At 33.1% G+C, this 26,519-nt stretch overlaps 2 protein-coding genes across 2 annotated transcripts; both read right to left on the reverse strand.

Annotated features, from left to right (window-relative positions):
- Positions 1-732: 732 nt before the first annotated feature.
- On the reverse strand, positions 733-9,012 carry LOC132700912 (aldo-keto reductase family 1 member B1-like). The gene is made up of 5 exons (XM_060668497.1): positions 8,853-9,012; positions 4,485-4,769; positions 4,228-4,422; positions 973-1,328; positions 733-914 (listed from the first exon to the last, which is right to left on the reverse strand). Exons 1-5 carry the CDS (start codon positions 8,961-8,963, stop codon positions 869-871), a joined length of 993 nt encoding a protein of 330 aa, XP_060524480.1. The 5' UTR covers positions 8,964-9,012; the 3' UTR covers positions 733-868.
- Positions 9,013-15,732: 6,720 nt separating this feature from the next.
- On the reverse strand, positions 15,733-25,457 carry LOC132701042 (aldo-keto reductase family 1 member B1-like). The gene is made up of 4 exons (XM_060668674.1): positions 25,185-25,457; positions 17,862-18,341; positions 15,892-16,247; positions 15,733-15,831 (listed from the first exon to the last, which is right to left on the reverse strand). Exons 1-4 carry the CDS (start codon positions 25,257-25,259, stop codon positions 15,786-15,788), a joined length of 957 nt encoding a protein of 318 aa, XP_060524657.1. The 5' UTR covers positions 25,260-25,457; the 3' UTR covers positions 15,733-15,785.
- Between the last annotated feature and the right edge of the window lie 1,062 nt (positions 25,458-26,519).

Below are 26,519 nucleotides of genomic sequence, written 5' to 3' on the forward strand. Positions count from 1 at the left end.
ATTCAAATTTATGAAACGGAATTCAATAATGGGACATAGTAACATCAATTACAAAAAATGTTCAAATTTCGATTAATTTACAAGTGTACGCAACATCGTTTAATGGTGGAACGCAATGGACTGTTGTGTGTGGTATCATGGTTTGAAATACTATTAAAAATTATCACGTAATTCTTTCTTTCTTGGAAACTTACGTTGGTACACGTAGTTTTTAATGTGGCGACATTATAGGGTACTTACATACCTCGACGGACATCCACGAATGATCATAGTACCCTTGCCCGACTGTTATCGTAAAAGAAGTAGAGCCTTCAATTACAGCTAATAGTACATTATTTCCAGCTTCCTTATTGAATGGTCATATGATAGTCATTTCTTTTGCAACCAGTCTTCCAAAGATCTTTTTATTTGGTTGTAACCTTTGAGGGTAGGTATTCAAATCAATCTGCTCGTGGAGAGTGCATCGTGAACCTATCATTTAAAATCTTTTTTTTTATACTCTACCTACTACTAATATTCAATTTCGCTCCCATAAGAAAATAAAGCCTATGATGTATCTCAAAAATAAATGTTTTTTTTTCTGTTACCAATATTTAAGCCAACACTTTAAAATTAAATTTCCTTTCATTCATACGCAAATGTTTTGGTGCATTTGAATCTTCGCTAGATATTTATAACAAATAAAAAATTCTCTTTACCACGTTTGCAAAAGATAAGAATTTAAAAACAAAATATCAATAACAGTTTATTAGGAACACATCTGTAACACTCTGAAACCTAAATAAAGTAGATACAAAAGAAAAAACAAATTTGATTTTGGTGCCGCGTGTTTTTCTGTTTGTGGAGCTTCCCATCAAACAAAAACATCTCAGTATTCATCCTTAATGAAGGGGTGGTCTTTATGAGTGTAGGCACTGCAACAAAACAATGCATCATTACCCTATTTTAAAAAACTCTATCCATCTCGCTTACTCTTCGTAGGGACAGATCCTTCCGTTGCAATCGAATGTATCTAGATGGGCGATATCCTCTGGGGACAATTTAAAGTCCCATATGTCGAAGTTTTGCTGAATTCTGGCTTTGTTGACGGATTTTGGAATGACGATCAGGTCCCTTTGAATACCGTACTTAATGACCACCTGAGCGGGCGACTTGCCGTATTTTTTGGCGATGGCTTTGATTTGCGGGTCGTCCAAAAGCTGGGGATCGTCGGGCTTGGCCCAGGGCCTGTCCGGCGAACCTAGGGGACTGTACGCAGTCACGACGATACCCTTCGATTTGCAATAATCGATCAACTTCTTTTGGTTCAAATAAGGATGCACTTCAATCTACAAAAATATTACCTTTTCTATACCAGGCGGAAAGGAAACAGGAAATTAAAAAAAAACTAAATCGGCCAAGAAATGCTGGGGGCGTAATTTTTAATGTTAAAGATAATTTATTTCTTTCATTTATTTACTTATCTTATAACAGGGTACTGGCTAGCAGTTTCGGAAACTAAGTGTTTAAGCAGAATGTTTAAAAAAAAGAAAGTTGATAATAGATGAAAAGAAGAAACAATAAGGAAGTGGAAGAGCTATTTGACCAACCCAACATTGTAAGCACGGTAAAAGATTATAGACTAAAATGGAGAAAGCACATTGGAGAGAATGAAAAAAGATTACAAAAGAAAATATTAGTGGAATTGGAGGAAGGAGGAGGAGAGGCAGACCTAAGGTGGGATGAATAAATGAGGTGCTGAAGCAGATAAATGAACTAGGGGTTAACAACAATACAAGAAAAGCAGAAAACAGAAAAGAATGGAGAAACAAAGTCAATTAAGCATGGATCTTCAAGACTTGCATTAAGAAGGTACTCTGACATGACAAACTAACATCACAATTTACAAAGGTACACTAAGAATAATTGCATTTGTCTTCTTTCAAGAGAGTAAGTAAAAATATTTCTAAACAAAATAAAAAAAAACAAAAAAAAAATTAGTCTGAGCGAAAAACTCTAACTGCTTGGTTCCTAAACAAGTAGAACATAAAATAAAGCTGGCCTTCTAGGCATTAGCACCCTAGAACTAAAAGATAATTTTTCTAGCAGTTTTATACAGTCTACTCTGGTATTAACAACATTGTGCAAAAAAATGTCACTGTAGGCCTAACAGATAATTTTAACAACATATGATCAGAAACTCTAATTATAAATGCTGTTCTGAGACATTACATACTTTGGCACGGTCGCTGGTTTCCTTTTATTGCTCACAAAACTCCAAAATGATTTCACGTGGTTCTTAAGATTTTTGTCTGTATTTATGACGTAATTTTTATAATCCACAAATATCGCTGCCCTAATTATCTATCTCAATTCAGAAAAAGTAACATAATCAATGGGGTTTTTATATTTTTTTCCATCTTTGGTGTAGTTTATACATCTGCGTTATAGGTTCCTTAATATTGAGACATACCAAGTAGGATACTTATTGATAAAGCGAGTAGTGTTTGAAAGTTACAAAAAATTGAGACCTTGCTGCAAGGAAATTGGTGGTGTTCAAACATATTCTTAAACGAATGCCTATATTATCAAAAACTCAATGCATTTTAATAAACTTGAAGTTATTAAATAGGGATTTTCTTCATATTCATATTACTACTATACTCCCGGTTACCCATTTACATAATAAGTCATCCCAATAACTAGAACTAAAGATATGCCCTTATTGCCGCTGCTGATATTTTTATCGTGCTTGTCGCTGTTTTCTGTATTGATTTTGAATTTCCAAGGTGACTATTTTACATTTTTGTTATTAAAGACGAGCCAAACAATACTCTAAGTACCAACTAATTAGAAATGTATCAGAGCAAGTGCAGTAATGTTAAGCCCACGCCTGAGACAGATTTATGCCACAGTCAATACTTCTATCTCACAATTTTCGCATCTTGCATTTTTGCAACAAAATTGTAGATGCAACAACATGACACTAGAGATTTAATAATATGTTAAATATGTTTATTAGGTTTTATACAACACCTTTGAAAGACACTAAATTATCCGGTAGCTGACATTTTTACAATTTGATATGCTTAGCTGTTTTCTAATATATAGTATTGCCATTTATTGTTTGGTCACTAATCACTTGGTCACTTGGTGTTACAGACTAACCAATTTTATTAACTACTACTAACTACATCTCTTTTCAAAGAAATACTTAACGTTTTTATCTGATTAAACACTGCGCATCTGTTGGTGTCATAATTAAAAATATCTTATTAAACCAAGAAAAAAAATTGATTATGTCAATAGATATTTTACTCACATAAATGAATAATTAATAAAATTTGTTGTTAGTTGACCAAACTTAATAATTAATAAAAGTATATGTGATAATACAAAACAGGGTAAGCGAGTCAAAATGTAGAAATGTCAGCCGTAAAAAAAAGTATTGAAGATATAAAATATTTGGAAATCCTACCTTATTATTTGGTAATTTTGAAATAATTGTTATTGGGTTCTTATTTGACCAGCCCAAAAAAAATTACATCCTTGAATTTACTCTTTTTCAGAAAATTGTTTCTTTTGCGATTATTAGAAGACAAGTATCATCCTTACAAGATTAAATTACTAGAGGAGCCAAATGAATTGCAGACTGCAGAAATTTCCAATTTAAATCCATTTTTTTTATCGTTAGATACTGTTACAAACATCTTGAGTTCTCATTGTGTCCATATCCATTCATTTAAATGTGCCATATTCATTTTCTTTACGGACAGAAATGTAATTGTGACAATTTAAGAACTTTGACAGTACTAGCTACTTACATGTTCATTTCAAAATTAAATTTCAGTTGTTTGTTTTCTTTAGCTCATAAAAAGTAAGGTATGCTACATACTACATATATAATTGTGACAAAGAATTCGAAAATGGATTTAAAAAAATTATGTTCCATTTAAGAAAAGGGACTTGGTATCGACATCTACTTTGACTCACCCTGTATATTTTGTTTTCTGCAAAAAATGCGCAAGAAAAAATTATTATGGCATTGGTCAATTTACCTAAACTTAGTTGACCTTACTATATTTTTACTTGAAACAAAATTAAATAGAATTCGGAAATAATGATTCATTATTAAAGAATACGGAATGTTTGAGAACAATATACGTAGCATATCCTGATAAGATAAGCGAATTTATTGCTTTATTTTTCAACATTGTGTCGTGACATAACGTGGCTGAAACTATATACCTGATTCGTTGCCGGAACGATTTTCGCAACGGCAAGCAAACGTTCCAACTGCCGTTTGTTGAAGTTCGAGACACCAATTGACTTGGTCAAACCCTTGGCAACCAAATGTTCCATCGCCTTCCAAGTGTCCAAGTAGTCGACATCACTGTAGGCTGTTTTGCCATTCGCATCCACGGGAAACAGATCCCCACCTTCCTGGAAAACGCAAATTTTCATTGCAAACGATAACGTGAACTCAGAAATCATCTAGTCTGTACCTTTAAAGCAAAAGGCCAGTGAATTAGATAAAGATCTAAATATGTGAGCCCCAAATTCTTCAAAGTGGTCTTGATGGCTGGCTCGACCAGGTCCGGTTTATGCATGGTGTTCCACAATTTGCTGGTAATGTACAGATCTTCCCGTTTAACTGTACCATCGGCGACTTTCGCTTTGATGGCTTCCCCGACTTCAGCCTCGTTACCGTAGACGTGAGCGCAATCGATATGACGGTATCCCACATCGATGGCATCTTTTACCGCTTGAGTCACTTCACCTGGTTTGGACTACAGAAAAAAACGTTTTAGTACTGTTATGAGCAAGATTTACGAAAAAAAAGGTTAATTGAAGGAACTTTTACATCATAATAAAGATCTGCTATGTACTATCTCGGAAAGTCTGTCAGAAAGGAGATAGTAGATTTTTCCACGGACACTATTTTGAAATCTTCTGGAAACTCTGAAGAAGCCAAGAAGATCAACAACTATTCATCAACAATCGACGGCATCCAGAAGATTTGTAAAACCACAAAGTACAAGAAAGAAAAGGAATTCTTGAATACTAACCCCAATGCAGATATCTCTTGAGCAGGATAAACAAAATCGAGAGAAGAATAAAACCAATAATATAAAGCTTTCAAAATTTGTTTTATATAGACAAATCGACAGGAAGAAAAAGAGAGAAGGAAGAAGAGCGCGAGAAAGTTGAAGAGGCTTAAGAAATGGTTTCAAACGACACTGTTATTATTTCATGTTTTCAATATGAATAATACTCATCAAAATATGATTTCATTTTTAGTTTTTGAGCTAACCAAACACTAACTATGCATTTTAAGTTTCAGTTCAAATCAACTGGTTGGGACTGCAGAAAAAATGACTGATTGCTTTTATCCTGAAGTTGAAGATTTAAAAAACAATAAATAAATACACAATGTTTAGGTTTCTGAAGAAACTTTTATCTTATACGAATTTCACGTACACAGAGTGCTCAGTATTTTTAACTGTTTTTAATGTAGCCTTTGTGAAAGAATGGTTTATAATATATAAAATATTACTCTTTACAAATCTGGATTCCTGCTGTGTCAGTTGTTGATGAATCAAACTTGCTGAGTATCATCGGCGCAAGATTACATCACTACAGGAACCGAACTGTGAAATTATAACTATAATGTGTACGAGCATTTTTCTTAAAATCCATTTTCGGGTTTTTAAAGCAATTTGTTCCATATTTGAGTCAATACATATTGGACTATCTTGTCGCATCACGATGTATAATCGAATAACCGAAATAAAGCAATACGTCCAAAATAAAAATGGCTGTTTGACAGAATAGTAAAAGTAGAAGTAACCATTTTAGAAATCAAAATTATAAAACTAAACCGAAACTATTTATTAAAAATTGAGCACCGCAAGCGAAGAGGTATAAGTTAGAATTGCAAATTTTGCAGGTGGGATGTTCAAAATTTTGGAAATAATTCAAAACTTTTTGGCACTAAACCCATTTTCGAAAAATAACCAAAATTTTGGTAACTTTGGTAGATCCATCGAAATACAGAAAAAACTAAAAAAAAAAACAAAATCATTAAAAAAATCATCTTTGGAATGCCATTCTCGCGTAATTGAAAATTTAAGTGGGTGAGAAAAACATCAATTCTCTTAAGTGTCGAAACGTTTTACACTTGTATTGAGTCTGCTAATTTTTTCGTAAATCAAACCACAGTAATTATTTCATTCTTGAATGCAGTCTTGCGGAATAAATATGTGTTCTATTATATGACTTGATATTTAAAAAGCAAAACGGAATTAAAATCTAACAAAATATTTGTCTCAGTGAAAAAAAAATTGCTATGGGTAAATTAAATAACAACGTTACATAAAGATTTATTTGTATAAAAGTTTGGAAGTGATAACGTCGCTTTTATCTGTTCATTAGTTTAAAAAACCTTCGATATATTTGAAATTACCAGATTAGCAAATCATCTCCAGTAAACAAACGATTGCGGTATTTGGTAAACTCTTAAGTGGGACTTTTATTTTTTATGTATGAGCGTCATATCGGGACCTTCAACGTTTTCAGTTATCAGTTAAACACAGCCTAAAATATACAGGGAGGTCAAGTTGAGTGGCCTATTAAAGTACAGTAGACCAGAATGGCCAACGTTTCCAAATTTGAATCACAGGACACCCTATAATACTATATATATAATGTTACATGTGCGGATTCTACATGAAATGCTAAGTAACGCTTCGACCTATATATATATATATATATATATATATATATATATATATATATATATATATATATATATATATATATATATATATATATATATATATATATATATATATATATATATATATATATATATATATATGATGACACTATATTCCGGGATATCATCCGTTCGCTCGTTGAACTCCGACTGGAATCCTGCATCCGACTGGAATCCTGCAAATCTTGCATCCGACTGGAATCCTGCAGACGTTTCGCCAAAATCTCACTTGGCATCTTCAATGCTCGCGTTCCGAAAACACTTCGAACACTGGAGCATTGAAGATGCCAAGTGAGATTTTGGCGAAACGTCTGCAGGATTCCAGTCGGATGCAAGATTTGCAGGATTCCAGTCGGATGCAGGATTCCAGTCGGAGTTCAACGAGCGAACGGATGATATCCCGGAATATAGTGTCATCACATTTTTCCATCCGTGAATCAATACGTGAGAATATATATATATATATATATATATATATATATATATATATATATATATATATATATATATATATATATATATATATATATATATATATATATATATATATATACCCTCCTACCCTTGGAAAATAAATTAACTAATATAATCATTTGGAAAATCAAAAATTAAACGTAGTCACATATTTTGTAATTTTGGGGTAGACCGTACTTATACCTATAATATTTTTTCACCTACAGCAGCTAAAACAAAATCCTGTCTAATATTCTAGGACTTTTAATAGGACTCACTATATAATCTGAGGCTCACTTTCAAAAATAGCATTTTTACGCAACAATTAACTTGCCTTGATAATAAATGATAAATTTATGGAAAAAACCAAAGTATAGAGGAAAACATTTAATTGACAATTAAGAGATTTAACGAAACTGGAAATGTACGTTATGATGCACTTACCAGTAGTAATTGATTATTTATGATTAAATTAATAAAACCGGCCTTCCTACCATAAACTAGTTTTATATTAATTTTTAATTTAAAGCATGAGCTGCCATAATAGCTATTACAGAGCAGTACAAGTACAAAGTACAAAAGAGGGCCTAGATGGAAGATTTCATCACCCTATACTTTAGGGAAAAATGGCGTGTTAGATCCTGAATATCAATGAAATATTTACTGTAACCACTTATTGTAACCATTTGATCTTTTGATTTTCAAATGCCAAAAGGCCCTTATTAATGCAGCACCTACATAATATTTAAATAAATATTTAAACTCAGTGAATTTGTAAAAGTACCAAAACTTTTCGTAAAATTCTGTCCCAATTCTCAAATTTCATAAAATATACTTATATGATATTTTCCTCAAACTTATAATTACTTGGGGACTTTATCTGTTATATGGCAATGCAGTACAAAATAAATATAATTAAGCCAGGATTATCCTAAGTTCATAAACAGATGATTCCGTAATACCTATACCATGTAGCATATAATGTACCGGTTGAAGGAATAGTTTATGCATTGAAAATAGATCTGCATGATTTCTGTATATTTTTGATCACTATTACTTAAAATCATATCATTATTACTTAAAATCATGTTGTTTTAAACTGATTCGGGAACTCATTATAAAAAAACTAAAAACTAAAGAAACAGTCTAAACCATCTTTTAAGAATTCAGGTTCTAGAAACTAACAAAAATATAATAAATGGATTCCAATGAGAAGTTAAAACGTTTTTTTATTCACAATCTAAAGCAAAGCAAAGTAATATTTCGTAAACACAGCTCAAAGCAAGTATTTACTTAAATAACAAATCAATATGTAGGCAAATGGGGAGCGCTTTACCGATTCGAACAAAATATTGGAAATTAATCGTACGTACAGTGTAGCAAAAACTTTGCTTTATTGCCATGTCTCATTAGAATTTACGAGTTCTCAAAACCGGCAATACAAACAAAAATTGTAAACTCATCAAGATAGGTATTTATATTTTGTTGGGTTAAAACGAACAGATACCAATCTAAAACAAGCCGTTACAACTAAAAACAGTCCACACACTAGGTTACATAAATTTTGAAATGGCTTTAGTTAAAAATTGCCGGCAGTTTCAGCCGAAAAGTTGAGGTTAGGAATGCTAAGTTAATAACTTACTTTCCAGGTGCCCAAACCAAATACGGGGAAGAGTTGACCGTTGTTGAATTTAATTTTGGGTACTTTATCTGCCATTTTCGCAAATGTTAAAACGCGAGAGACTCCTACCATACATACACACCTACCGATCGCAAACAAAAGCGCACAGTTCCCGTGACCTTCTAATTATATAGAACGCCGGGATAGGATAATGATGATTGTTCAGAGACGGAGTCGCCCATCGAAATGTCGGTTAAATGATTTTAAAATATTTGCCTTCATATTTAATTAAAATTCTTTTAAAAAACTTCTTCTATTGCATTTAATTTACATAAGTAATAATATAGTTAGTTATATACTTTAAATGTTACCAGATATAGGAAAAGTCCATTTTATTTAAAACCTAGATGCCTAAAAAAATATATTACAACAGCACAAGCTTATTTGATGGCTACCTACATCAAAAATAACATTTTTTATATATTTTTTGGTTGCCAGTTATGACGTAGAACTTTTTACTTTTAGTACTTTGCCAACTATTGGCAACACCGCTGTCCTCCGGAATTTATGCGCCGCTGCCATTTTTGTTTAGTCTTCTATAGGTTTACAACCATGCGTCACACTAAAAGTACTACAGTAGGTTGTAACGGATCACAGCACTTTATTTATATTTTAATAAAAAAAAATTAAAACTACATCGACATAATTTTTTTTTCACGCGTTTTCCGTTTTCATGACTGGACATAATCACTAGAGGCTTTGAAACTCTTGGACGCCTTGCCACTAATGGGAGCCTTCCTCTCTATCTTATACTCTTTGCCCTTAACAATATGAAAAAATCCTCATACTATGCTGCCCAGGTAAGGTGAGTTGGGACTTAAGTATGCGTTCCTGTACACGAGGGTCTGTCGTAACTTACAAACAAGATCTAGAAAAAGTGAAATGCAGCTTTTAGAAGATCTAAGACAGTATTATTGCACCCCTCCGAGTTAGGGATTGGAATACAAGGGGAGTTGCAATGGTTGTAAGAAGAAATAACGCTATTGAGTATTTATCAATTAAAAAAATCGACACAGGAAATCGGTAAACTAGTCAAAAGTTTTGGTTTATAGTGTGTACCTATCTGGTTTCTGTTTATTGAAAATAAATCGTCTTATCTACTCTTATATACCTTCCTTCTATGGGTTTTAATTCCGTGCTTTTCCTATTACAAGCGACGTTTATCTAGTATAGTTTAATATGAATCAAGGTAGTCCCTTTTTAAACACCAAATCGAAGAATAATATCCCCGTCTTATTATTTCTTTAATGGTATTATTCAAATCCTATTAAATATGATTTTGTGACTTTATCGGTTACATAGTTTTTGCCTTCAGTACATTTTTTATCAGTTTTGAATGAAATAGAATTGGAAAGAAGAACTTTTTATAACGAGAAAAAGAAATTTTAATAACTTCAGTAAATACGTGTTAGAAAATAGAAAAACGAATGCAGTTTGCGACAAACAGAAAAACGATACTTAGAAAAAACTGATTAAGGAATATAATGCTACACTTTTTTTAATTTAACAGTATTCATGTCACGTAAATTCAAAATTGAATTCAATCAACCTTTAATGTATGACAATAGTTAAAAAAAAAATAATAAAGAAAATTATTTTATATCAAAACTGCTTGAATCAGAAGTGGCGTTCTTTAATAAGTTGCGAAAGTTAGCTATCCATTACTGAAAACACTAATCCCCCATTTTAGAAAAGAAACTGCTCTTATGACACAAAAAACGAAATAACAAAAAAAAAGTTGAAACAAAACAATTTAACTGAATTGGAATCAATGAATAAACTTATTGATTAAAAGTTCCCATTATCAACGTGATAAATCTGTGAACAAGTCAAAATCCATCTGACAAAGTGTTAAACTATTTAACCGACTGATAACGTCTCACTTAGGTTGCTAAATACCGAAAATTGATTTAACAAAGTGTTTCCAAATTAAGATAAATGTTTATCATTTTATTTATCATAAACATGAATTATACACCATGAACCACAGCTCTAAAATAAATATAAATTGGAAGTAAGGTTGTATAGGTAAATAATTTTTTCAAAGGGTTTTCTTTTAGTATTTCTTTTCCTATAATTAGAGCACTTCATTTATAATAATTCAAATGCAATCACTTTTTAACTGTATTGTATTGTATTTAGAATTTTTATTTTGCTCTTTGTTGCTTTTTATATTCTTATCTTGAAAATAAAGCCATAATTATTAGGAAGCATTGCAGTTTATTACTTCCACAATTTTAACTGTCCTCATTCAAATTTCTCGCTACTTGACTCCAGAAAATTCGTTCATCCTGTAGTTCACAGCGGCGCTGATGAATACGATACCGATTTTTACTAGTGAATCTACCATTCTCTTTTTTATTTTTACGGTGACAATTTTAGCGAGTGCAATGCACCCCCCTCAGCAAAAAAGACTTTACTTTCGTCAAATTCTTTGTCCAGCCAGTCAAAACCAGTATAGTAAGGTTATGTTATTAAGAAAAATAAATGCGGGCTTCTAACCAGTTTGTTCTCCCTTTGTGGATTTTATATGGATATTGTTCTGTCGGGGGTTCGTGCGACAGTTAAATGAATACGTTAGTTTAGTAACTAAAGATTTATTCTGTAACGACTTGAAATTATTACAATGCCGGTTATCTTGCGTTGCCTGAGGACAGGGCGCTCGCGCATCGATACCCTATTGAGTGCTAAGGATAGACTAACATGCTATGTTGCCGTGTCTAACAGAACAGATATAATGTGTTTGATTTCTAATTTAAAACTCTTAAAAATAAACTATAAAGATAAGGCTATATTACATAACTTAATCCCCCAGGCTTATTGGACTTTACTTTGTGAACAATGCTCAATTTAATACAGCCCCAGTGATGGTAACAGCAGCATTTCCTTTTTTAATTCTAATTTATAATTCTCATTCTAAATAATTTGTATTTTTCTGTAGATTAAACGGGTTCTTTAAGCATTTCAATTGAATATTGAACTAACGATTTAAATAAATTGCGAAAGCTCGTTTATTTTATAAAATCAATACGATTGGTCAAGAAGTTCATGAAGACGTTCATCAATTTCTTCATGTATCTATTATCAGTGCAATACTAGAATTACTTTTTGTCTATGGTTCTGCCTTAGGGCTCCTGGAATCTTGACCTATCCTTGAAGATCTTTAACGGGCAAGTAATCTAGTGGCTTTAAACATCATTGCTTTATCTCTGTTGCTCTATCTTCAAAATTCCTTCCTTTTTAAGGTCAACTTCTCAACGTCAGAATAAAAGTTGGTCAAACAAAGCTTCGTAAGTTATACAGTAGGGTGCACCGAATAACATGATAGTAATAAAAAATATGGTGACTGATCGCCGTAGTATACAGGGTAGCTCACTACTGCGGTATTCTTATATATCTCGATAATTGTTTATTTTATCCAAAAAATGTAAATACAAAACTCGTTGTCCTGCATGCACTAAAAATAGTTAGTATTATATAAGATAAGCTGACAGCATCTCACTTGCTTATTTTAAAGGGAACACCAGGTATATTATTTAAAAGTAACAGGTGCCTTCAGGTTTTCTTGAACCCTTAATCTGAATAGTTTTTATGATTTATGAGTTGTAACATTATTTTAAACACTGAACCTTTTAACCATATTTGGCTCATGGTAACTATGGAATCAGAATTTTGAAACAGTGTGTTCAAAATTAACCAATTAGTTACATAATTTTCGATGCTGCCGAGTCCGTTTTTTCAAATAGGTATATTATTACATGCTGTGCGGTAAAATTTAATTCTGCATTGATTAATTAGAGCTGTAAATTTTAAACAATACAAAAAACAAAATTAATGTAAATGATATGATATTATTGCTTCTATCGTTTTTGTTCAAACCCTGAATAAACTCTAGTATTTTTCGCATAATGAGCCTGATGATTATATGCGTCTGGATTTAAATCAGTAAAGTCATAGTCAATACTAACTGATAATTCCTTTCTAGTGTAAACAGATCTAAAATACACTACAGATCTTCTAAACAGCCACGGAGTGGAAAATCTAAGAGCTCCCAAACGGGTGGTCTGATATGTCACCTCCATAATTTCGTAACTGCTTCGACGTAAACAAAACCACAAATATATTTACCAAATATTGGTCAAAATAAATGTTAACGAGAAAGAAATTCGAGTTTGATATGCTTCTGACACAAAATCCGAAATAAAAAGATTGCTTTCGAAAAATCGTCGCTGGGCGGGGCAAGTTCGTAGCGCCTAGCGCGACACAGCTTCTTATTATAAAAGGAAAGAAACTTTCGCAAAATCGATGTAATTTCATTATGCATAGAAAAAGTCCTTCATATCTTGCCAGTTACAGTAAATATCGGTAAATATTAAAATTTGCACAAATAATAGCGTTGTCGAATGATATTTTTTTCAAATATCTCGCGCCCTGTATAATTGACGAAACTTGAAACTTTCTCTCGACACAGTTTGCACATCTTTAACGGTTTTTCATCATTTTTCATAGTTTTTTCAATAATTTACCCAGAAAAACGGAAATTGTTAGGATCTTTTAGATTTTTTGCCCCTGTACATGATTCAAACCATGTTCGAACTAGAGGTTATAGCCCTGGATCTTCCATGTTTCCTGGTCCAGGAATTTTTTGAAAATAGTAAATGGTTTTCGAGAAAATAAGCAAATAGTAAAACTGTAGCTCTTGATGCATTGTTTGAACCTATTAGCCATATTTTTTACGATTTTGAAAACCTAAAATACAAAAGTTTTTGCTGTCTATACGGGCTATATCGCATCGGGAACCCATTTTTTATTTTTTTTTTTAATTTGCGGCGCACCCTATATATATTTGAAAAATTGTCAAGAATATAAGTTTATGGAGCCGTATCTTCTGCGTCTTCTGGTTCAAGAATTTTTTGGTCTCGTAAAAATGATGTTTTTCGCAGACCCTTGCACACGCTATTTTTAATTTTTTTAGAATACTTTCCGACCCCCCCCCCCCCACTCTCAACAAATTTTCAATAGGTTCCGTCACGGGGCAAAGCTGCATATATATGCCAAATATGAAGTCGATGGCTTCAAATTTCAGACACTTATCAAAAACAGTCGAAAAAAAGATTTCTTACAAGATTATGTGCCTCGAGGAGGGTTAAAAAGGAGACAAATTTCAATTTTGTAGCTCCAATGGTTCGAAAGTTATTCAGGAAAAAGCAAAAGACGAGAACGGAGAACGGACAAACAGACAACAAAATAATTTTTTTTTTCGTCGGTGATCATTCCTGTTGCCGAGATATAAATTTTTTACACGAGCGTACATACTTTCGAAAATTTGGTATTCATCGATTTTCGAAAGTAACAAGAAAACGGTTAAAAATAAGTAGGAAGAAAAATATACTAATTGAATGTAGGATTCTTCCTCATGTGACCATGAAGTGCGACATTTAGGGGACAATTTTTAAAACAGCAAAAATTCGAAAATTAAGTAATCGCTCATCAAATTTTGGACACCATGTTTCGGGCCAATTAATTCTTCCGTTTCCGTGTATGGCATAAGCCTTTATCGTCAGTTAAAAATGACGAAGGGAAAAGGTGTTTTAGCCAATCAATGTAGAATTAAATTGTGCACACCACATATTTGAAAAAGAAGTGTATTCTAAAATGTTTATCTGATAAACCATTTTAATAATAGTTTGGAAAGGGTTATTCTCGTCTGTCTCTTTACCATTCAAAATAATGTTATATCGGAAGAAATTTTACACAAAATTATTACAGAATGCAAAAAACGGTGGGAGATTGTTGTGCGGTACCCTGTATATTAGCAACTCTTTCCATTGTTTAGAGTTTACTATTATATAAACAAAATATATAAAAATTAGTTACATTGTTAATGTTTTTTCAAGAAATCAAAAATGATTTGATATTTTGCATTTCGTTTTCCTTTTCATTGGATAATTAATTTCAATAATCAATAAATATAAATTGCAATCTACTACTACACTGGTATTCAATTTTCAATGTTCTTTGGATCTTTTCCGGACACAATCGAGAGAGATTTTAAGATATCAGTGGTACACAGGTTTTCCTCAATTTTATCAATTCCGATGCCTAAACCAATGACTATGTTTTCATAAATGCGGTGTATATTAACATCTCAAACAAAGGCATGATATTTAAAATCCACGTCCCTGCTAGCGATGCATTCAGTCCATGTTTACCAAATCATTCTGCTTTTTGTAAAGCTTTCTGCATAAGTTATTGTTTACTCACACATACAAATTGTGGTCATTTGAATAAGCTTTTTTTGGAATTGGTAACTCAGCCATTGCGTTCTACACTTGGTTTCTCTCTATGCTATCTTAAGCCTCTCTGGAATCTATGAACTGCTAACAACGACATTAATGAAGAAATCAAAGGTTAAACCTGGCATGTAAATCGTAAAGTCGAAAAGTCTAACAAAAACTTCAAAAATAAAGTATATAAAACCCATAATAACATATGGAAGCAAAACGTGGATAATGAACAAAGCAGATGAAAATTAACTCAGACGCTTAGAAATGAAATTTCTCAGGAAGATTTTTGGACTCTACCACGATCAAATCACCATTAGAACCAACACTTGGGTCCGGGAGCTGTGGTAGCGACATTTTCTAGGAGGCTAAATCCAAACGACTAAGAAGGACAGGACATGTCCAAAGGCTGAATAACTCAAGACTTGGAAAACTCATGTGGGAGGAGATCACAACAGAAAGCGTCAGAGGGACAACATCAAATGAGACCTTCAAAAAGTGAACACCCCTTTTGATTATAAGTTGATACAATACAGGGTAGTCAAATAAATTTCTTTCACAATAATTATTTATTTGCACACTGGTAAATAAATGGTATAATATTGTGCTTCTAATATTCGTCGTTTTCAAATGGATGGTGTTTGTGTCCCAACGCCCTGCAAGTAAAAATGTGGCTAATTACAATATAAAGTCATATGAAATATATAGGCACTTACGCTGTCATAGGCACCAATCTTCCGTTACAGTCGAAAGCGTTCAACTTCTCAATATCCTCTTTCGACAAACTGAAGTCGAATATTTCGAAATTTTGCTGGATTCTCGATTTGGTTACCGACTTAGGGATCACGATGATGCCTCTATCGACCTGGTAACGGAGCAATACTTGAGCGGAAGTTTTGTTGTATTTTTTAGCGATTTGTAACAGTTTAGGATCGTCCAAAAGTTGAGGATCATCAGGTTTAGCCCACGGGCGATCAGGTGACCCTAAAGGACTGTACGCTGTCACCGTAATTCCTTTCGATCTAGCAAAGTCTATGAGTTTGCTTTGATTCAAGTAAGGATGGCACTCGACCTGCAATTCCCAAATGAATATTCGGCCAAAGAAAACTAGACCTCGCACAGTGGGCCAGGGAAACGTTAGGTGTTTGACTAATTCGATTTTTTCGTAATGCTAATTAATTTTACTTAATATTAATAAAAACACAACAATAAAATGAAAAATTATTACGAACATCAAATTTTAATACTAAATGATTTTTATACAGGATGTTCACAAAAACAGTTTTTAATTAAATCATGAAAACGGTTTAATAACACTACACAAAAGGTAGAAACATTTTGAAATAATTATATTTAAGTAAATAAAATAATAATAATAAATTTTTTTACAAAAAAAAATTATTTATTTAATATAGATTAAAACTTTGTTTGCTTGAAAGAAACGAAATAAAACAATACCCGGGTACAGTTAAGTATTTTGCTCTGTTTTCAATACTGCTGGTTTACCCGAAGCTTTTAAACTGATTTTTTCCAACCATTCTGTATACCTCGTCAAAAATCTTTTTTTAGTCCTGTTTGCCGCCTGCCATTTTCTTCGAAATTGGAAAAAATATTTATTTGTGAAAGATTTTGTAAGTTTTTGCTTTTGATTTCTACAATCTTGACATGTACTCCCAAGTAAAGTTTCTTTTATTGATACTTTATGTTGACGGGCCTCATACAAAGACTTTATCGAAATCGAGTGATTTTTAAATTCTAAAAAAGAGCCTCATTTTAGTTCAATTATTGTTAAAAAACGAATAGATAGAAAAAATAAAGTAAAAGCATTTATTTTGATCTGAGCTAGGTTGCCATCTTAACAATTAATATTTTTAAATGGGCTGATCCGATTTTAGCAACTGCTACGAGGTTGTGTGTGGCGGAAATAGAGCTTTCCTAGTAATTAAAAAAAGGTTAAAAACTTTCTCAAAATATAAAAATAAACCGATCCCTGTGAAAAATTAACAATTTAACTGCCATCTTCGATTGTAAGATCGCGGGCAAAAATATTTCGGTTTAAAACCTTGATCGATTTCCCGCAAAGTGCAATTTCTTCCAATAAATTTGGCCACATATGTCAAAACTTATAACGAAAAACATTTTTCTCCTTTTTTTGCCCATCCGGTAAGTTCTTTGAAAGTTATTTTTGTAAAATGGAGCAGGTGGGAGCAAGATTGTTTCTTACACGTAACACCACAACATGTTAGTTTAATACATTGTATCAACAGCATCCCTAAATTATGCTAAAATTGTAACATATTGCTTAATAAATTACAAACATATATTTTTGGGTTATTTTTTTAATATGACTCAAAACAATGTAGGATTTTTTAAGGATAATTGCGTTTTAGAGTAATTTACTTAGCATAAAATTAGTCACAAAACTTACCTTTACTTTAAAAAAAAATCCCCTCCACTTTTCAAAAGGAAAATTGTATAAATAAAAGATCCTCAAAATCAAATTGACAACAAACGTTACAAAATTATTGTTGACGTTTCCATGGTAACAAGGCAACTTAAATAGTTTGTTTTGTGAAGATTCATGGCCTACTGTGATAAGAAAAACGTTCAATGTACGAAATGTGCTATGGGTTCATTTCAATAATTTGGGTTCTCCCTGCCCACCGTGCGTCGCAAGAACACTTACTTGCAGATTGGCCGGTTGGATTTTGGCAACCGCGAGAACTCTTTCGATCTGCTTTTTATTGAAATTGGATAATCCGATGGATTTGGCGAGTCCCTTTTCTACCAGTTTTTCCAGCGCTTTCCACGTATCTACGTAATCGACATCGCTAAAAACAATGTTGCCCTCGCTATCTCTCGGGAAAATATCCGCGTCCTCTTTGTATGCCATAGGCCAATGGATGAGGTAGAGGTCGACATACTCCAGTCCCAAATCGGCCAACGAAATTTTGAGATTTTTCTCAACGAGGTCGGGTCTGTGATAAGTGTTCCACAATTTCGTGGTGATGAAGAGATCTTCTCTTTTGACACCACCTTCTGAAAATTTGGCTTTCAAAGCTTTGCCAACTTCTTGCTCGTTCTGGTAAACGTGGGCGCAATCTATATGGCGGTACCCGATATCGATGGCGTCTTTTACTGCTTGTTCTACTTCGCCAGGTTTCGACTAAAATCAGACATTCCGTAGGTTATAAATTATTACTATCTTTAAAACCGTATAGCTAATGCAGCTACTAAAAATGTGAAGCCATCAATGCGATAAGGGACTAAGCCCAAAATTCTCATTTGAAGATATGGAAGATGGAAATTCTTTTAAAAAATACAAAAGCAAATAGAGTTTACTTTATACATATTTTTCTACCGGGACGAGTGCCTATTAGTGCATGCTGAATATATTGTTTAAATTTTGGAGATTTTTGATTTTGATGTGCGGTAGCCCGTTTTCGCATCGACTTTCTGGGTTTCGTGAATGGTCGCATTAAGAACTACATATTAAATTGAAATGTATGATGCAAAATCTAATATTAACATTCTTCATCACTAAAAGCACATCATCCACATTATGTTGCGAATTGGTCCATTATAGTAGCCATGTTTCTAATCAGTGAGGTGTGACGTTAACTTCATTGTTTGAGTATTTGTAAGAAATTTTAAATGGCGCCTCAAAAGAAAGTATTAGCCACTGCATCTTTAACCACTCGATCTTAAATTTATTTACGTCAATTTTGCGGTTGTAATGTCATTTTTCTTTCTTTTTTTTTTAGAAAAGAGTATTCTTACTTTTTATAAAACTTCTGAAGTCCTCCTGCGTTGATTTTTGTTGACTCGAAATAGCTAACGTTACAGTAACCTGTGGAAGTTTCTTTGAAAAACTAAGAGTATTAGTTTTCTACTCCCTTCTGTAAACTACCTAGTTATACGCCGATTTAGCGTGCGGAAAGTATCACTTTAACACGTGAGTTTCTTGTCCTACGGATCCGATCCATTTCGGCCATTTCCGGGACATTACCGCACGGATTGAGTAATCGGATGTTTTCGGAGATTTTACCGCACGGCTTGAATTTTGACGTTTGTCGACTCTGAAGTGTCAGTGAACGTATTCGTGTTGTTTTGCGAAATTGTACCCAAAAACTAAGGGTTTAGTAAACTTTTAAGGGCACTGGTTTATTGAACACTTGCTCCGCTCGTACCAGATAAAATCACGACTTAAATGACGTTTACCGCACTTGTTGCATATCATGCTATTATTTTAAAGCTTTTTTTTGCTTACAGTTAAAACAACCTTATTCCATTCCCCTGGAATAAAGACGTTAGGGATTTTTTTTTATTTTAACTCACAAAAATTTTTGATCTATTTTTTCCACTGTATATTCAGGACTAGAAACGACTTACTGGATAAGCATATATGATTAAATGTAAATGTAAAAGTTTTTATAAAATACAAAATACAAGACCCGATTTCTTAGGGATCCCGACAAGCTACTGATTCATCATTAACATCATTGTTCCCCAAGTTGTGTATTCCGAAGCAATACGTCTACGGTTCCTGCTTATAATAGCACACGCCTGTAGATAGCAGCGGGGTAGGTAACTCCCTAATCAGATCAAATATGATAACTGATAGTTCCCAGCTCATTGTATTTCGAAAAAAGTCCTTACATACCTAAACTTCTGCTCCAGTTCAATCCAACAAAGAATAGAAATGCCTTTCTTGTCTTTGGGGATTGGGCTTTTGAGCATAAACGCGTTGTTTTTGGCATAATTTTACAATAGTAAATAAAAATGAAGCTTGTTTATTATATTTCTGGAGATTGTAGACTTTAGTGAGAATTTGTGTTTGTCGTTCCTGATTTATTTTTGTATGGCACTTATTGTTATAACGATATGGACCCGCCTTTAATTTTATTGTGGCAAATTTTATGTCAATGTATATTTATATTTATTTTCCAGGTTTTCCTTTTTTTTTTTCTCGTTTTTTTCCTTTCATCAGAAGGCCCCAAATCCCAGCCATTTTCGCTGGAAGTGTCGCTAATTCCTGAAAGATTGTATTTAGAACCAGCAGTAAAATAAATAGTATGTTTTTACCTCTTCTGCTCAAAATGCCTAGTGCAAAAAAATTAAAGAATTAAGGACAATTTTTAAATGCAATAGTGGTTTATGGGTGACCATCTAGTAAGTATATAGGAAAGGTGGAGTAGGCCATTTTTACGTTTCTTTTTACTGTGTTACGGATATTAAGACTATTCCATTCAACATGAGGTTTAAAATCTCGTCTATAATTTTTGATATGGCACAAAGTGCAAATAAGTAGTTAAAATGTATTGTATGCGCGGAAAATCTTTCCTTTCTCTACAAAAATTTCAATTCCGCCCACGGCGTATCAATTTTTACCGAAATAGGGAAGCTACATTATCCATATGCTTAAAGCTAATAGCACCGAAAGTGAAAATTCTAGTTCACGCGCATTCTTTTAAGGTTGTCTTAATACGACCCTGTGCTTTATTAATAACAATTAAATAAGTATGGAATATTCCTATACGGGATGAATGTAAAATTTTGGCACCTTTGGGAAAATTCCAGTGAATATTCAATTCAAAATTCAATGTCACTGAACTTTGTAATTATTTACTAGACAAAGTGATTCATGGCGAATGGTAGGTTAGAATTTTAAAGTGTTCGAGACGACGGACGGTTCCGAAAATTTGGTAGTTTCCATAAGCGAGAGCGATCTATCAATCCAAATATAAATTAAGCGATGCGACGTTGCCGTTTATTCGTAAAAGTAGCATCAACTTTGATATTTTTGTATAGTACGTCTTGCACACATTTTTGGTTATTCTTTACATAAATATCGGTTATCAAGAAATTAATTTTTTGTTGAGAACGTAGCTCCCACTAAATCTTTATTATTATTATTTTAGTAATTGTTAATTTGAATGATGAATCGTTCCTAGTATGTATTTTGAAAAAATAACCACTTGTCTGTGACCATGTATATGATGTATGTGTATATGACGAAATATATACTCTGTGACTTAGGTTAGATTCAATTATCTGTGTCCGGCAGCTTACAGGTGTAAGGTAACTTGATGTATCAGTTATTTCATTCGACGCTCTGCGTTTACTGGGTGATTGACTACACAATCTCCAAACCACAGCAAAATTAATAATATGACTTTATTTTATTACACAATACAAAAGGCGAAGTTGAAGTTACACTTCCTCACTTAAGCTACAAAAGTCGTATATTAGACAGCTGTGATATGTAATATGTAATGGGAATAGGGATGGCCCAAGGATTGTGACACTTTTAGGATTCGATTCAAAGTTTCACACATTGTGTTTTGTCCTTGAGGCAGAGACCTATAAGCTGCATAATAGCTAAAAGTAGCTTATGGTTTCATCTGTCAACAATATCTAGATGAATCGGAGCTGTCACCACATCATCAGATGCCTCCGAAATATCATCCCTGACCTTCATTAATGCAACAGCACAACTCCGACAAATTCACTCTGTAATCCACAGATATATAGGAATATGCGTAGCTTAACCAAGTTGACAAAAAAAATTTTTTTTGAATGTATAGAGATACAACGTATACACAGAAAATAATCTGAACATAGGTCATAAAAATTGCTAAGTAAGATTTAGACTATTAATAAATTAATAATTCACCTGCGTTTTGGGAAACGAACCAGACGAATCCATATCGTTTAAGCTGTGTAGTGATTCTGCAGCCCTCCCTTACCTGAGGCTTACGCAAACACTTGGACTTTATGTTTATTTTAATACAGTAGCGTTACAATATTGTTTATATATTGATAATTACTCGGTGCTAACAAAGATAAAATATCACATTAATATTTGAAATGAACGAATGCATTTATAACCTTTAATCGTTACGATTCGCACCACAAGGAACTTCCAGAGACACACTCTGGCAATACTCTTGAAATAATCATGCCCTGTACTCTCGTAATCATTTTGATAGTTTCAATACAAAAACTACAGGCTCATGTGGGGCCAAAAAAGTTATTTTTTTCTTGTAGATAAAGTTTGTACCAAAATGTGAAAACTTTTTATACACGTTGTTCCGCTACTGATATAGAAATAAAAAAATCTTATGAAATATCGTGTACATATTTGAAAAAAACTTAAGAATAATTTCTCATCAGTGTACCGCGCTACCGCAGAAGGCAAGTATTGTTGTTATGTTTGAATTCGTAGAGAACTGCAATTTTAGCTGAAGTTATTTTATGTACACAAAAATCTGAATACTTCATTAATTCAAAAGAGAAAATGAAATACGTGCCACATCATTCATGTTAAAAGGTCCTTCCAAATATATAAAATATACAGAGTGTGCTTTTTAAAAATTTTACGGATATTAAGACTATTCCATTCAACATGAGGTTTAAAATCTCGTCTATAATTTTTGATATGGCACAAAGTGCAAATAAGTAGTTAAAATGTAATGCATGCGCGGAAAATCTTTCCTTTCTCTACAAAAATTTCAATTCCGCCCACGGCGTATCAATTTTTACCGAAATAGGGAAGCTACATTATCCATATGCTTAAAGCTAATAGCACCGAAAGTGAAAATTCTAGTTCACGCGCATTCTTTTAAGGTTGTCTTAATACGACCCTGTGCTTTATTAATAACAATTAAATAAGTATGGAATATTCCTATACGGGATGGATGTAAAATTTTGGCACCTTTGGGAAAATTCCAGTGAATATTCAATTCAAAATTCAATGTCACTGAACTTTGTAATTATTTACTACACAAAGTGATTCATGGCGAATGGTAGGTTAGAATTTTAAAGTGTTCGAGACGACGGACGGTTCCGAAAATTTGGTAGTTTCCATAAGCGAGAGCGATCTATCAATCCAAATATGAATTAAGCGATGCGACGTTGCCGTTTATTCGTAAAAGTAGCATCAACTTTGCTATTTTTGTATAGTACGTCTTGCACACATTTTTGGTTATTCTTTACATAAATATCGGTTATCAAGAAATTAATTTTTTTGTTGAGAACGTAGCTCCCACTAAATCTTTATTATTATTATTTTAGTAATTGTTAATATGAATGATGAAGCGTTCCTAGTATGTATTTTGAAAAAATAACCACTTGTCTGTGACCATGTATATGATGTATGTGTATATGACGAAATATATACTCTGTGACTTAGGTTAGATTCAATTATCTGTGTCCGGCAGCTTACAGGTGTAAGGTAACTTGATGTATCAGTTATTTCATTCGACGCTCTGCGTTTACTGGGTGATTGACTACACAATCTCCAAACCACAGCAAAATTAATAATATGACTTTATTTTATTACACAATACAAAAGGCGAAGTTGAAGTTACACTTCCTCACTTAACCTACAAAAGTCGTATATTAGACAGCTGTGATATGTAATATGTAATGGGAATAGGGATGGCCCAAGGATTGTGACACTTTTAGGATTCGATTCAAAGTTTCACACATTGTGTTTTGTCCTTGAGGCAGAGACCTATAAGCTGCATAATAGCTAAAAGTAGCTTATGGTTTCATCTGTCAACAATATCTAGATGAATCAGAGCTGTCACCACATCATCAGATGCCTCCGAAATATCATCCCTGACCTTCATTAATGCAACAGCACAACTCCGACAAATTCACTCTGTAATCCACAGATATATAGGAATATGCGTAGCTTAACCAAGTTGACAAAAAAAAATTTTTTTTGAATGTATAGAGATACAACGTATACACAGAAATTAATCTGAACATAGGTCATAAAAATTGCTAAGTAAGATTTAGACTATTAATAAATTAATAATTCACCTGGGTTTTGGGAAACGAACCAGACGAATCCATATCGTTTAAGCTGTGTAGTGATTCTGTAGCCCTCCCTTACCTGAGGCTTACGCAAACACTTGGACTTTATGTTTATTTTAATACAGTAGCGTTACAATATTGTTTATATATTGATAATTACTCGGTGCTAACAAAGATAAAATATCACATTAATATTTGAAATGAACGAATGCATTTATAACCTTTAATCGTTACGATTCGCACCTCAAGGAACTTCCAGAGACACACTCTGGCAATACTCTTGAAATAATCATGCCCTGTACTCTCGTAATCATTTTGATAGTTTCAATACAAAAACTACAGGCTCATGTGGGGCCAAAAAAGTTAATTTTTTCTTGTAGATAAAGTTTGTACCAAAATGTGAAAACTTTTTATACACGTTGTTCCGCTACTGATATAGAAATAAAAAAATCTTATGAAATATCGTGTACATATTTGAAAAAAACTTAAGAATAATTTCTCATCAGTGTACCGCGCTACCGCAGTATTGTTGTTATGTTTGAATTCGTAGAGAACTGCAATTTTAGCTGAAGTTATTTTATGAACACAAAAATCTGAATACTTCATTAATTCAAAAGAGAAAATCAAATACGTGCCACATCATTCAAGTTAAAAGGTCCTTCCAAATATATAAAATATACAGAGTGTGCTTTTTAAAAATTTTAATTTTATGTCAATAGCAACGCAAACAATTTTTAAAAATAAAAAGTTATGTAACACTGTTCAATTTGTAGGATTCGTATAAGCGCCATCTAGGGGTGAAACGCCAAGCCAATTTGTGTACGCATAATTCAAAAAATGTTTGGAAAACTCTGTGTACTGACTTAATGTAAAAAGTATAAAATGTTATTTAATTGTGATGATAGATTTCACAGAGCCACACCCTTTTCTCAAAATATTTAGACGCATTAGTTTTATTAGAGACAAACTTAATAATCAAATATACTTGCTATTATACTCGCGCCAATCTACATTACAGGACGACTAAGGAATAGGCATAAAAATTCGAACAAAATTATATACTGCGGCCGGAGCCGGCGCATTCGCCAAAATGATGTATACGATCCACATTAAATCAGAACGGTTTTGGCAATAAAATACTCAAATTAGAATTACACATCATTTTTAAAAACATCTAGCTTACCTTCCATGTGCCGAGACCAAAGATGGGGATCTCGTTGCCATTATTGAACTTAACCTTCGGGACTTTGGCAGCCATTTTAACTAACGCTTGCGACTCCCGTTAGTCTTTGTAATTAACTGGACGCGATTTTCGTTTGATTTAATATTATAAGAGCTTTTTGAATTACTTTAGCTTGGTTCTTATCTTTTCAATTGCTGAACGAAATTACATACGCAAATTCGATACTAACGCTTGAGAATGTTTCAAGGTTGCGTCGTGCTTCTTTCGATAACGGATTACGATAGGATGTACCGACAGAATGCAGTATGTGAATATGGCGCTTGTGTGTCGAGTGGTTTGTAATTGCGGAAAAAAGTGTTTAAATAAATAGAATTTTGTTTGCTGTTTAATTGGGAATGGAGATAGGAAATTGAAATGAAATTAAAAATCGATAATAAACGTGGTAACGATTGAAAACAACGTTATATCAATGGTGACGCATTGTTCTGGAAGTAAATTTTACCTAGTAAAAATATTGCAAACAACAATAAAATTGTATAATCCTCTAGTAAAATTTTAAGCCACGGAAAAATCGTCCCCAAAGAGTCTCCAAAATGTCTTTACGGAAAGAATGTGGTTGTGTTTAGTATGTCTCAAATTATTGAATGAAAGAAAAAAAGTTGACCATTTTCAATCTCACCGTCTAAAACAAGATTGCTTTCGAAAAATCGTCGGTGAGCGGGCCAAGTTCGTAGCAAATAGCGCGAATTATCTTTTTATTTTAAAAAGAAGGCGCTTCGCGGATTCTTGTCCTAGAGAGACGCATTGCTTTTTTATCGTGCTCCTGCGGACCACTATGGAACTTTCGCAAAATCGATGTAATTTGATTGTGAATACACCCTGTATAAAGTGTCCTTCACATCTCGTCGAACTTCAAAGTTACGGCACATTTCGGTAAATATTAAAAGTTGTACTGGTAATTGCAATTTAAAATTATATTTTTTCTAATATCTTGCGACCCCTGTATTATAGACGAAACCTTAAACTGATTCTCGACACAGTTTACGATACATGTTTCATGTATCGCCAATAATTCACCCACAAAAGCGGAAATTTCCTGGATCTATTAGCAAAAAGCCCACAAACGACGTACCCTGTATATAATTCCCACAATGTTAGAAATAGAGGAAATAGCCCTGGTAATATTGAATGACGTCATCGCATCTAGAATGAGGGCGAGATTTTCTTTTGGATTATTTCAAATATCTCGAACAGCGTATGTGATAGACGAAAACCGTAAATACAAAAATTGTAGCCTATAACACTGTTTGAACGGATTATCTATTGTTTGTACGA

This window comes from Cylas formicarius, unplaced genomic scaffold (assembly GCF_029955315.1).
Source record: "Cylas formicarius isolate icCylForm1 unplaced genomic scaffold, icCylForm1.1 PGA_scaffold_4__25_contigs__length_36172078, whole genome shotgun sequence".
Lineage (NCBI taxonomy): Eukaryota > Metazoa > Arthropoda > Insecta > Coleoptera > Brentidae > Cylas > Cylas formicarius.